Genomic DNA, 14,123 nt, shown 5'->3' with positions numbered 1-14,123 from the left:
TTTGTGTTTTGATCACTTTCCATTCCCTTATCTTTCTCTTTCATGTATCTACTGAGGGTTTTTGCTTTGTGGATACCATAAGGCTTACATAAACTATCTTATACTTATAAGTCTGTTCTATGTTGATAACACTTGTTTATTCTCTCTGTTTATTATGAAATGGCTTTAATTATTTCCTCTTCAGATGTTTTAGAAGCACATCTGATATGGTTATGATGTTTCCTTCAACCATGGAATGTAATTTAGAAAACTTAAGAGAAAAAAATTCTATTGTATTTACCAGTGTTTTTACATGATTCTTTCTTCCTTCCTAATATTGCTGAGTTCTTTGTTTTGTTGTTTGCTTTCTGTTTAGAGAACTTCCTTTAGCCATTTTTTAAAGATAAGCCTACTGTCAACAAATTCTCTTCATTTTCCTTCCATCTGAGAATGTCCTAATTTTCCCTTAATTCCTAAAGAATATTTTTGCTGGGCATAGGGGCCTGGGTTGATAGTGAAATAAAAATTTTAATATCTGAGAAATATTGTGTTGCTTCCTTTAGGTCTTCCTACTTTCTGAGGAGAAATTCACGGTCATTCTGAGTATTTTTCCCCTTTATCCAAGGTGTTGTTTTTCTCTGGCTGCTTGCAGGGTTTTTCTTTTTCTTTAGTTTTCTGATGTTTAATGGCGTGTTTTGGCATGGAAATAGGGGGGCTTAGTTTGTTTGGTATTTGTTCACCTTCTTGAATCTGTATGTTTATGTCTCTTGCCAAATTTGGGGATTTTTTTTTTTTTTTTAGACTCTATTTTTTCTGAGTACTTTTACAGACCTGCTTACTTTCTCTTCTTCTGGGATTCTGATGACATGGATATAAGATCTTTTGTTATCATCCCACAAGTCTCTGAGGTTCTGTTAATTTTGTTTTCATTCTTTTTTTCCTGTTACTCAGATTGGTTAATTTCTGTAGTTATATCTTCCAGTTTACTGATTCCTCTGATCGCTCCTTTGTGCTGCTTAGTCCAGTCACTGAGATCTTTATTTTATTCATTTCTAAAATTTTCATCTTGTTCTTCTTTAACTTTTTGTTTCTTTGTTGAGACTTTGTATCTTTGCTCAGATCTTCTATTTGTTCATTTGTTTCAAATACATTCATTATCACCCATTGAAGCATTTTTATTATAGATGTGTTAATGTCAGATTATTCTAGCATCTCTGTTATTTCAGCATCAGCATCTGTTGATTTTCTTTTCTCATTCAGGGTGAGATTGCTTTGATTCTTGGTAGGATGAGTGATTTTTGATTAATGATTCTAGATATTATTTTAACCTTCCATTTTAGCTGGCTTTTCCTGATACCACTTCAGCAGTGGAAAGGGGATTACCATCTCCTCACTGACAGGTTGAGGTAGAAATCCAGTTTCCCCACTTGGACTCCCTTGACACTCAAAGAAGAACTGCCTGTTATTTCTGGAAGGGAAGGGGAGTTCCGGCCTCCTGCTTGGTTTCCACTAACACTGTGGTGGGAGTGGCCTCATTACTGCTGGGCAATGATAGAAGTTCTTACTCTCTTCTGACACTACCCCAAAGGGGAAAGGGTGGAGATCCTCATTACTGCTAAGTGGGGTGGAAGTCCTGGTTCCCCATGTGGTCACCACTGATGCTGTGAGTAGGAAGGGGCTTATTACCAACCAAGGGGGTTGAAAATCCTGGCCCCCTCCTCTTATTACCCTCATGGTGTGTTCTAGCACTTCATTATAGCCTCATGTGATTAGAAATATGGCTTCTCACTTGTCTTTTGCTGACACAGGTGGATGTGGGGCCACCGTTTTTTTCTGTGGTGTTTAACTTGAGTAGAGTGGTTATTTTCTAAAACTTTTCTGCTGATTTGCCCCTTTCTTGGTTCTTTGGCCAGAAAGAGTAGGCTTTTGTTGGAGCTTTTGTTCTCTGCTTCTGTTGACATTTCTGGGTTGCTGGCTTCTTTAGCTCTAAGTCTGGGAAATATGAACCAAAAAGAAAACCAAGGAAACTTATCACTGTGTAGTTCCAGTGTTCCTGACACACTGTCCCTGGTCAGTCATCCTTTTTCTCTCCAATTTCAGACCTCTTATGCTTGTTTTATGTATAATGGTGAGAGGTTTTAGTTGTACTTAATGGCAATAACGGGAAATACATCCATTCCATCTTTCTGGGAGCAGAAGTCCCCTGAGTAAGCTTTTAAAATGTAAATTTGATCATATCACAGCTTCAACATACATAAGTATCTTCAGTGGGTCTCCATTGCCTCCAGGATAAAATTTAAATTTCTCAATTTTGATTACAAGGTCCTTCATTATTTTGCGTGTATTTGCCTCTCCAGCTTCATTTCATTACTACTCCTTCACCCACTAATCCTAGCCATGGTGAACTGCTTTTAGTTTCACCTAATCACTTCCAGGTTTTTACATATTTAGTTGATTTTTTTTTCTTATATTCTTTTTCTCCATTCCCCCTTTCATTCACCCATCCATTCATCCAGCCATCTATTTCTTCCTTTCCTTTCCTTTTGTTTGCTTGGAAACACTCTTCACCTGGTAAACTTTTACTCCTCTATGAAAGTTTTCACCTCTGACACATTTTTTAAACATTTTTTTTTATTGAGCTATAGTCAGTTTACAATGTCGTGTCAATTTCCAGTGTAGAGTACAATTTTTCAGTTATACATGAACATACATATAGTCATTGTCACATTCTTTTTTGTTGTGAGCTACCACAGGATCTTGTATATATTTCCCTGTGCTATACAGTATAATTTTGTTTATCTATTCTACATATGCCTGTCAGTATCTGCAAATTTTGAACTCCCAGTCTGTCCCTTCCCACCCTCCTCCCCCCTGGCAGCCACAACTTTGTATTCTATGTCTGCGAGTCTATTTCTGTTTTGTATCTGTGTTCTTTTTTTTTTTTTTAAGATGCCACATATAAGCAATCTTATATAGTTTTTTTCTTTCTCTTTCTGGCTTACTTCACTTAGAATGACATTCTCCAGGGACACCCATGTTGCTGCTAATGGCGTTATGTTGTCATTTTTATGGCTGAATAGTATTCCATTGTATAAATAACCACATCTTCTTTATCCAGTCGTCTGTCGATGGACATTTAGGCTGTTTACATTTTTTAATTTGTATATCGCTTTACTTCTCTCATTTCACTGTTTAGTCTATAAGCTCCTTGAAAACAGGGACTCGGGGTATTTTATTCATTGATGTATCAAAGTACCTATAATAGTACTCCAGATCTTTCATATGTAAGATCTTTGTTATCTACCATTAATGTCTGTCTATCTTTTCTTTACCTCTGGAAGTGTTTTCCAATATTTTAAAACTCCTAGAAAATTATAATACATTTATAATTATTTATAATTTCATTTTAATATCTGCTTTCCTCATCATACTCCAGACTCTAGGGAAGTAGGGTAGAGTTTCTTGGTACCATATAGCAGATACTCAATACATATTTATTGACCATCTGTAAGCAAAAATAAAAACTCAAATTCTCATTTAACAATTTTACATCAGATAATAAATGAATGCTTTTTTGTTTTCTAAATAAAACATTTGTTGTAATCTGTAATGTGCTTTGTAACTCCTATTCTTGATTGCACCTCCACGTACTTTCTCAGCTCTCTAAAATAGCTCTCCCTTTCTTTGTCTGCCTGTGTCCCTTTCTCCCTCTGTCTCTGTCTGTCTCTCACTCTTACATATACTCACATATTGTCCTACATTATGTACGTAAAGGAGAAAGATAGTGAATGGAGGGAGATGATAATAGGGGAACCTGCTTTCCTTCATCATGGTTAGAGGTAACATCTCTCCACATCATGAGAGTTACAAATTATTTTAGAAATAAAACCGTAGTGGAAAAGCTTTGACACTGCTCTTGTGTGTCAGAGAGAGGTGCTTTAATTGTTCGTTCTACCAGCCTCCCTGACTCCAGTCTCAGCCGCTCTGCAGTTTGTCAGCATTCCACTGTGAGTGCTGTGGTATGCATGTGCTTTTTTTGCCCTTCTTTTAAGTCCTATACCATCCATATAACCTGCCACACAATTTGTATTTGATTTTCTGCTTTATTTATGATTTAAAGAGTTTTACTCTTGTGTTCCTAACTTATCTCCTTCAAGACAGAGATCATTTTTTATATTTTTCTTATATACCACGCAGTGCAAAGAAAATTACTACATATTGTGCCCTCATTAAATCCTCATTACTAGCAGATTGAGTTTCAGAATTCTACTAGCAGCTGTGAGCTAAAAACCATTCAGTTGTTATGAGCTAACCCCATTTTCCTAGTACTGCTTTTCTATTTATTCACTAAAACTAGTTTTTAATAACTTCATCTCAATTGTTATGGCTAATTGTGTTGTTATATATTTGATAGATATTTTTGATAGCCTTTGAGGATTTCTTTCGAAGTTTTAATCGAATTCACTGTTCTAGTTCAAGTGAAGGCTCTTCTGCCTGAGCCATTTTACAGTAGTTGGCCAAAATTCAATGAATTCTGAATTTTTCTTGATTTGTTTTTTTTTATCTTGGGGAAATATAAAATTCTATGTATTCCAAATTACAAGTGCCATACTTCTCTCCATATTAGAGGATTTAAAGTAATTGATTGGGTTTGTCTTCTCCAACACTTCTTTATCCAGTACATTTCCTCATGTACTTGTCATAAATTATATGTTATTGTTAAATGAATATTTTGAGCTTTTTGTCCATTTTAAAAGTATCTGAAATATGAATGACAAAAATCTGACATGTATTTTGTATATCTACTTAACTCCATTGCAAAGCTGCCAAAGTGAAATGGCTGGGATATAACTAAAATTTAACCCATATTGAAATAAAACAATAAAAACATCTTTAAAGACTATTGAAGCTAGCCCATTTAATACATTTTACTGTAAACTTTATATGACGTAGACGTTTTGTGAAATACTGCTTTCATTTTTGTTTCTAATACAGAGCAGTTTAGATAAGTAAATGACTCAATAATTTGAAAAAAAAATTTAACATGCTAGGGAAGAACTTTTCAAAGTTGAAGAAAGGAAGTAAGCGTTCTCAGAAGGTATTACTAAATGCACCATGTTGCTACTTTAGATTAATATACCTTAACCATAAGATTAAATGACCCCAGAAATGACAGAAGTGTCATTTAGTTGTCACATACTAAATTTTGACTCCAAATTATTAGAAATAGGAAACTAAATTGATTTCTTATTAAAAATTGTTGAAATCCTAAAAATGCTAAAAACTTAAAATAACAAAATATCATTTTAATATGTTTGAAAAAATTAGTTATAAGCAGAAAAATTCCCACGTGAACTGCTGAAATTTGAAAAATGATAAAAATGTAATTTTCTGAATATAAGACTAAACACTCTATGATCCTTAACATTAGACATCCCTTGATCTTTTTTACTGTTCTTCAACTAAAACACTTATTAAATCATACTATTAAGGCAAAATGAAAACTAATTAAATGCAACTTTGTAGATATTTTTGAAATTGCTAAAAAATATGCTATCTATAAATATGTTTAGACTTTCAAAATACCTAAGATAACTAAATTTTTAATAAATCTATAAGTTTAAGTCACTGAATATTAGTAAATTATTTAAAGAATCTAGAATCAGTTAGTGTGTAATACACGAATGCATGCAAGTGACTTTGACTACAGAACTTATCTATACAAATGAAATGCTCTTTTCAACAGGACTAATATGTTATAAACACTTGTTCATTTATTGAAAGCATCAAATTCAACAATGTGCAGTGATTTGTACATTTGTTCCCGATCTTTAATTTGCAAATGAGTCACCTGAGGATCTTGTTGAAATACAGATTTTGATTCATTAGGTTTGGGATGGGAGCCTGAGATTCTGCATTTCTAACAAGCTCCCAGAGGATGCTAATACTACTTGTCTGGGGATGACACTCAGAGTAACAAGGTTGTAAAGAATAGAAAATATTCAGAACAAAATTAGCAATGAATATGTTTAGGTTTCTGTTTTCACTGGCTTCAGTTCTTTAATTTGCTAATTTACTTTTAATGCCAGGAATATCTCATATCAATTTATTACATTTTACTTAAGCACATGTTAAAATTAATAATTTCATTTTGTTTTATAACTTCTGAATTGATAATATTAAACATTATTTAATTACGATGCTTTTTAAGTTAGAGAAGTTGATGTAAGAATTGATGGACTCTAGTTAGCTCTGATACTCATTTAGCAATGTGACTTTAGTCAAGTTACTCGATTTCCTAAGCCTCTTTCAGATATTTGCTTTTAGAAATTAATATTTATTCTTCAAATCACCACTAGTGAGTGAAACCGGACTAGGTGGTCTGGAACCACAGTATTAGAAGCAAAACCGTCATACAGTAATTTGAGTAATAGCAGTATAAGAATGGTAACCAACAGTAAGGGACATCTTGTATGTTTTGTTTGTTTGATTGGTTTTGTTCTTTTTTGTTAAAGTTTTAAGTTTTTAATTGGTTGTGGAGATACTGTTTGTGGAAGTATGTTTTTTTTTTTCCTAATAGATACGTAAGGCATTTTTGCATATAAATTTTGCTCTTCACACTGGCCTTATCCATTCACCATTATTACAGTGAACTGATAAGCATTTAATTGTCACAAGTCACTGGTATGTGGTGTCCATAAGCCTAATACCAAATTCAAAATACTTTATTTTTTTAATTTAGTTGTTTTAAATCTTGGTTTTAAGTGTTCGTTTTTATGCACATAGTAAAAGAAACATTGTCTCCTCTTTTTAGAATCAAGTCACTTGGAACAGCAACTTGAAGAAGCTAATTCTGTGAGGCGAGAGCTAGATGATGCTTTTAGACAAATCAAAGCTTATGAAAAACAAATCAAAACACTACAACAAGAAAGGGAAGAATTAAATAAGGTAAAAATATGTGGATAGATTGTTAAAGCCTGTTCTGAATTCTTAATCTTGTATAATTTATATACTGGAAGCATTCATAATGAATTACAATAAAATATAGTACATTTTATCTGTAGAAAGTTGGTTTAAAAAATTCAACAGTTATTTTGGTGTATATAATTTGATGAATGGCTAGCAGTGAAGAAACTTTTATATTTTTGAGGCTTTAAAGTTCAGGATCTTTTGTTCTTATGTAAAGTTAATAATGAAAGGACTCAACTAAAAGTAAATGTTATTGAAAAAAATATTATGAATGAGAAAAGATTAAAATCTGTTTATTGTCTGGAATAGTTGGAAATACAGACATACTTTCACTGTGACTTGCTAAAATGAACATTCTTAAAAGGTTATAACAAAATTCCTTTAATTTTTCAATCGTTTTTTAAAATGTCAGTTTATCTCTCAAAGCATGGTTGAAATAAGCTAGTTATTTTCATGAGAACTTTGTGACCACTTGAGTAGTGTTATAAATATCAACAAAATGTTTTAATAGTTAAGACACTGTGAAAACAGTACAATAGGGTATATAATATTCAAGCACTAGAGAAAAATACTTCACTTAAATGACACGCTGTGTGTACTTTGCCTTTCAATAACAAAGTTTAAAATGTTGGAATTAATACTAGCCAACACAAAAAGAATTAAATGGTTTATGATATAGTATAAATTATATTCAATGATGTAGTATATAATTCACTAATAATACAGATTGTCGTTCTGGGAAGACTTATGATAAGTCTTGCTGCCTGCGAGGAAGTGAAGGTAATTAAAAATAAAACAAATAACCTTTTGCTGATGAAACTAATCAAAAAGACTAACAGAGAAAGTTATCAAGGTCAAATTGAATTAGATTAGTATTTTTTTACTTTTTTTTTTGATGCACTTTCAAGCGGTGTTGTGTATAGATCTGTTTATATTCATGACCAATTTAATAATATTTGGAATTTATAACAGTTAAATGTTCTATCTGTTTTAATAATAATATTATATTAGTGGTTACTATTATGTATTTAAAGGTAGGATTACTCAGCCAAACTTAGTTAACATAATAAGGATGAGCATCTGATTTCTAGATTTATAGTGACAGATATTTTGCCAATTTTTAGTAAATTTTAATATTAAAAATCCTTTTAGTATATTTTGAGAAGAGGGTAATGCTGAAATGAAACAAATCATATTGATAAAGAATTTTAAGTGATTTGCCTAATATCCTACAAGCAGCAGATATTTTTAAGATTTTTTTCATTTGATGCTTATAAAAGAATCAATGTAACATTATATAAATTTTGATGTAAATGATAAAATGGACCTAGCATCCAACTTAAAACATAGAACATTACCTATTTTGTGGCATAGCTTTGGGTAGTCATTTCCTATTCCTTTCTCTTCACTTCCCTGACCTTGGTAATCACTGTTCTGTTTTATGTTAATCATTCCCTTACTTAGGAAAAACATTTATCACATATTAGTATGTCTATACTCAGTATATTAGTGTTGCTTGTTTTTGAGCTTTGTAAAGTAGTGTATGCAATTTCTTGCAATTTGTTTTTTTTACTCGGTGTTATGTTTCTAAGATTCATCCATGTAGCTGTAGCTCATCCATTTAGTTGGTGTATAATATACCATTATGTCAACACCCACAATTTATTCATCTAATTTTTTGTTTGCAGACATTTTTAGGTTGCTTATAATTGATAGCTACTATAAATGATACTGCTATGAACATTGTTGAACATGCATCCACACACACACACACACAAATAAAAATAGAATAATTGGGCCATACACAATGCACAAATTCTATTTTTTATGATAATGTCAAATCATTTTTGACTGCTTATAGCAATTTATACTCCCACTAGTAGTGTGTAGAAGTTTTTATATTCAATGATACTTCATAATAGTAGATACATTATTGTTGGCCAGCCTAATCTAAATTGATATTTTAAGTCTAAAATGATGTTTTAGTATGGCCTTAATTTGCATTTCTCTAATTACTAATGAGGATGAGTATCTTCACAAAAGTCTATTTATCATTTATATTTATTCTTTTGTGAAATGCCTCTTAAAATCCTTTATACATTTTTCTGTTGGGTTGTTTGTCTTTTCCTTATTGTAAGAATTCTTGAAAGTTTCTGGACATTCACATTTTTTGTCAATTATGTACATTACAGATGTTTCCCAGTTAGTGACTTATCTTTTCACTTTCTTTATGGAATCTTTTAATTAACAAAAGTTTTTGATCTTAATATAGTCAAATTTATCAAGCTTTATCTTTACAATTAGTGCATTTGCTGCCTTATGTAAGGAATCTGAGGTAAAAAACAGTTCTAAATTTTTATCTTGCAGTTCTTAAGTTTGGTCTTTCATATTTAGGCTTATTTTTAATGAATCAGAAATTAATTTTTGTGGATCATAAGGAACCAATTTCACTATTTCCCATGCAACTAACCAGTTGTTTATTTACTAAATAGGCCCTCCTTCCCTCAGTGATGTGCAATGTCAACTCTTTCATATATTAAATTTTCGTTTATTCATGGGTCTGTATCTCAACCCTCTATTCTTGAAAAACTGTGATGGGAAATGATTAAAGTTGTATTAAATCTATAGAGCAACTTCAGGAGAACTGACATCATTACAATATTGAGTCCTTAAGTTCTTATCCATATTTATTCTAAATGCACACACAGATTTCAAGAACAGAGCAGAGTATTACGATTTACATACAGCAAAACATTAACCACATGGCTTCCCTGTATACCAGTTCTTACCTTTAGAGCAACACAATGAGAGCTGGATGGATGGATGAAATCCTACACAGACAGAGTCTGTATGGTAGAGGAGGAGCCTTGGAAGAGTGAATCAGGGGGGTTTTATAGAGAAGAGAGGCAGATGCTTTCTGCTTCCCTCATTTCTACTTACCTTTCTGAGGGTTTCCTTGGAAACCTAAAGAGAAGGATGGAGGACCCATTGGAATAAAAATAAATCACCAGTGGAAAGATAAGCCCAAGTCTCCAGCTCTATGAAGAGGATATCTCCCTGGTCCAGGCTCTTATCTCTCTCTCCGCCCCTCCTTGAAATGTAAACACAGAAGTCCAGGAGTTAAATCGCTTTGGAGTTTTCTAACTATCTAAATTAGTCATAAATTACTTTACAAGGTTTTTAGGCCCTAAGTTTCAGTAAAACTTGCCTAGAAAGGTCTAACTGTACAAGAACATAAAATTATTTTCTCTGCAGCCCCACAGTCTTTTTATCCACAAACATGGTATATCTTCTGTGTATCTTTAAAGTCTTTTAAAATGTTTCTCCTTAATATTTTATGCAGGTCTCGTTTGCCTTTCCTTAAATGTTTTTTTTCTGTGTTTTCATATTATAAATGGAATCTTTAAAAATTATATTTTCTTACTGATTCTATTCTAGCAGCATTGCTAAACTCTTATTAATTGTAAAACTATATTTGAGGTTCTTTATGATTTTCTCAAATAATAACAGTTTTGTTTCTTCCTCTTGATTTTTCCCCCCACTCTTCTTTCTTTTCTCATCTTACTGTATTAGCTAGGACCTCCAATACAATGTTGAATAGAAGTGATGATATTGGGTGTCCCTACCTTACTCCTGATTTCAAAGAAAATATCTTTAAATATTTCACCATTAATAATAATATTTTCTGTACGTTTTTTGTAAATATTTTTTATAAGGTTAAGAAAGGTTTCTTCTATTCCTGTTTTGCTAATCATTTTTATCGAGAATGTGTATTGAATTTATTAAATGTGCTTTTCTGCACAGTATAGCAACAAATTTCTAGAAATTTGATGAAACAACATTGCCCATGTATTGTCTCCTAAAAAATAATATGATAGTATAGGTAACACTTATGTAGCTTCAGTTCCAATAGTACTGGTTTAAGTGCTTTCCATATTTAGATCATTTAATCTTTTAAAGAAACGTATGATTTAGGTAGCAGCAGCAGCAGCAGTAGTAGTAGTGGTTGTCCTCTTTTCATTTACGAATGATGAGACTGCACACAGAGAAATTAAGTACCTTTACTCAAGATCGTAGAGCTAGAAAGTGGGGGAACTGGAATTTCAACACAAAGAGTCTAGTTCCAGAGTTCATGTTTATCCACTTTATACAACTGATTTGCTAATGTCTTTTTTTTAAAGGAGTTTTAATTTGTTTTCTGTAATAACATTGGCTTATAATTTTTTTTTCTTATCTTTCTGGTTTTTTTCTGGTATCAAGGTTATACTGGTCTCAGAATGAGCTGAGTAGCACTGCCTCTTTTTCTGTTCTTTAGAAAAGTTTGTATAAGAGGGACATTTTGTTCCTTGAAACACTGGCAGAAACATCTGTAAAACCATCTGAGCCTGGAGATTCTTTCCCACTGAAGGGAGTGGGAAAATTTTCTTAGCTATTGGTTTAGTTACTTTAATTGTTACAGGACTATTCAGGCATTCTATTTCTTCTTGAAACAGTATTGATAAATTGTATTTGCATAAGTTGACAGATAAATTGATGTAAAGTTTTTCATTGCATTCTTTTATCCTTTTTATTTCTCCTAGATTTGAAGTTATAATCTCTCTTTCTTAATGTTATTTCTTTGTGCGTTTATTCTTGTTCCCTTTTTGACATCACCAGATATTTAGTGAGATCAAAAACCAACTTCTGGCTTTGTTGTTCTTCATTATTCTCATGTTTCTTTTTCATTAATTTATGCACTTTATTATCATCTCATATTTGGACCAAAGGCTTAATGTATTGTTCTATCTCTAACTTTTTATGTGGAATTTCATTGAGTTTCAACTTCATTTTTTGGTTTCAATATAAGTATTGCAGACTATAAATTTATATATAAATTTATATATGTATATCTTTTACTAAGCACCCTCAAGTTTTAGTATGTACTAAACATTTTTTATTGTTTTTTGATTTTAAAAATTTTCAGTTCTAAATGTTTTAATATTCTTTATGATTTTTCTCCTTGACCAGTGAGTTATTACAGAATTTAGCCCTTTTTTTTAAATTCTATTTCAGTGGTATTGTTATTAAAGAACTTGATCTGTATGATATCTGTTCTTTGAAACCTACTCAGATTTACTGCATGACCTAGACTGTTTCATTTTTAAATATTCAATATATGCTTGAGAAGAATGTGTTTCCCAATATTGGATGCAAGTTCTATATATGAAGCTTGCTAATTAAGCTTTTCAAATCTTCTTTATATTCAGTGTTTTTTAATTACTTGTTTTATATGTTAATGATTGAGAAATTGGAATTTCTCATTATGATGATGTATTCACCAATTTTTCTATGAAGTTCTAGCAGTTTTTTCTAATACACTTTGAGTCTGTCTTATGGAAGCACAAAATTTAGAATGGAATTTCTTTCTAGTTAATAGAATTTTATCACTGTGTGCTATAAAAATACTTTTTCTGTTTAAGTCTAGGTTTTGTTTCTTAATTTGGTATAACAAACTGCCTTTAACTGGTGAACTTAACCCTGTAATACTTACTTTGATTAATGTGTAAGGACATGTTTCTACCACTTGTGCCTTTTTGCTTTCTGTTTGTCATGCTTTTTCTATGCTTATCTTTGTTTCCTTTCTTGCTCTTTTTTTAAATTGTGCAAAATACATATAACATACAGTTTGCTGTCCTAACCATTTTTAAGTGTACAGTTCAGCAGTGTAAAATACATTCACATTGTTGTTAGACCAATCTCCAGAATTCTTTTCATCTCGCAAAATTTTTTTCTTGATTTTTAGTTGAGGTTTTAGTTTGTTTTTTGTTCCCATTTTACTCACTACTCATTCTAGCAGTTTCTAATAGAATTGAATTTTATCATGTGTATTTAATAAAGTCTAGATTTAATATTTTAAACTACTGCTCCCAAACAATTTGAGAACTTTTAGCTCTATTACCTCTTCCCAACTACTGTGCTGTTTTGATATTTTATTTATATTATATTATATTTCACTTATATCATTTTTGTTTACTGTACAAATGAGACATTTTAGTAATGCAATCTTATATTCAAGTTTATTTACATTTATATTTGTGTTTGCCAGTTTCTTAGCTCTCCACTTCTCTTTCATTGGACCTTCCTTCTAAAATCAGTTTTCTTTTTCCTGAAATAAATGTTTTAGAGGTTCCTTTAGTGCAGAGCTGATTGTAGTAAGCTCTGTCAATTTTTGTTGGTATGAAATTCGTTATTTTTTAAACTCATACTTGAAAAGTAATTTTTCTGGATGTACAATTTTAATTATTTTCTCATCTCTTTTAAAAATACTTTTCCCTGTTACTATTGTTACTTCTTAAATATCTACTCTATCTCCCCCCCCCCCCCTTTTTGAGGAATAGGTGATTTGGGTTTTTCTTCTCCCTCTGATTTCTTTTTTTTAAATTTTTACTTGTTGTTATATGTTTTATTTTTTAAAGTTTCAGGATTTGAGTTTCTTTTTATTTTTCTTGCTTCATAAAGGTAGAGCTTTATATATTGTTGGATTCATGTTTTTAATTTTAATATTTACATTTTTTTCATTTCTAAATGTTCTATGAAGTTGTTTTATAAATCTGCTTGGTCATTTTTAATAGTCTTTTGTCATTTTCCCATTTTTAGGATTTCCTTTTATTTCTTCAAACATTTCATATATAGCAGTTTTATCAGTATCTGATAATTCTAATATCCAAATACCATTGGGGTTTATTTTTATTGTTTATGTTATTTGCTTATTTATGGTTGTTTTCCTTTGGGTGTTTGGGAATCTATGGTTGTGAGCTCATATTTGTGTGTTCTTTAAAAAAAAACCAAAAACCCTAGATTTCATTAAGGCTCTTCCTCAAAGAACATTTACATTTCCTTTTGCTGGGAGGCAGGTAATTCTACTGACCTGAGGCTACCTTGGCCCCTTCTAAGTTTCTCATTTTTATTAGAGTGTAGCTTTTCTCCTCACTTCTTGCCCAAGATTTTGTCTCCACATCAAGTACAGCCCTTGTTTTTATCATTTGTAATCATTCAACATATTTTTTTTAATCTCACAAGTGTCCATTAAATTTCACAAAATCTTTATTTTGACCATTATATCTTGTATTCCTATACATTTACTTAGAGAAACTAAGGTACCAGAAGGTTAAATGAACTGTTCCTTTGCAGTTAGT

General features: G+C 31.5%; 1 protein-coding gene across 14 annotated transcripts in view; it reads left to right on the top strand.

Moving 5' to 3' along the window:
- CDC42BPA (CDC42 binding protein kinase alpha) overlaps nucleotides 1–14,123 on the top strand; it is a 239,828-nt gene that overhangs the window by 130,185 nt on the left and 95,520 nt on the right. For all 14 annotated transcript variants that reach the window (XM_010973651.3, XM_045509462.2, XM_010973659.3 and 11 more), the window contains exon 12: nucleotides 6,794–6,927. In XM_010973651.3, coding sequence (XP_010971953.1) covers nucleotides 6,794–6,927 — 134 coding nt within the window. The remainder of the gene's footprint in view (nucleotides 1–6,793; nucleotides 6,928–14,123) is intronic.

This window comes from Camelus bactrianus, chromosome 23 (assembly GCF_048773025.1).
Source record: "Camelus bactrianus isolate YW-2024 breed Bactrian camel chromosome 23, ASM4877302v1, whole genome shotgun sequence".
Classification (NCBI taxonomy): Eukaryota; Metazoa; Chordata; class Mammalia; order Artiodactyla; family Camelidae; genus Camelus; species Camelus bactrianus.
The sequence above is the reverse complement of the archived record's forward strand: the minus strand, read 5'-3'. Positions and strand labels throughout refer to the sequence as shown.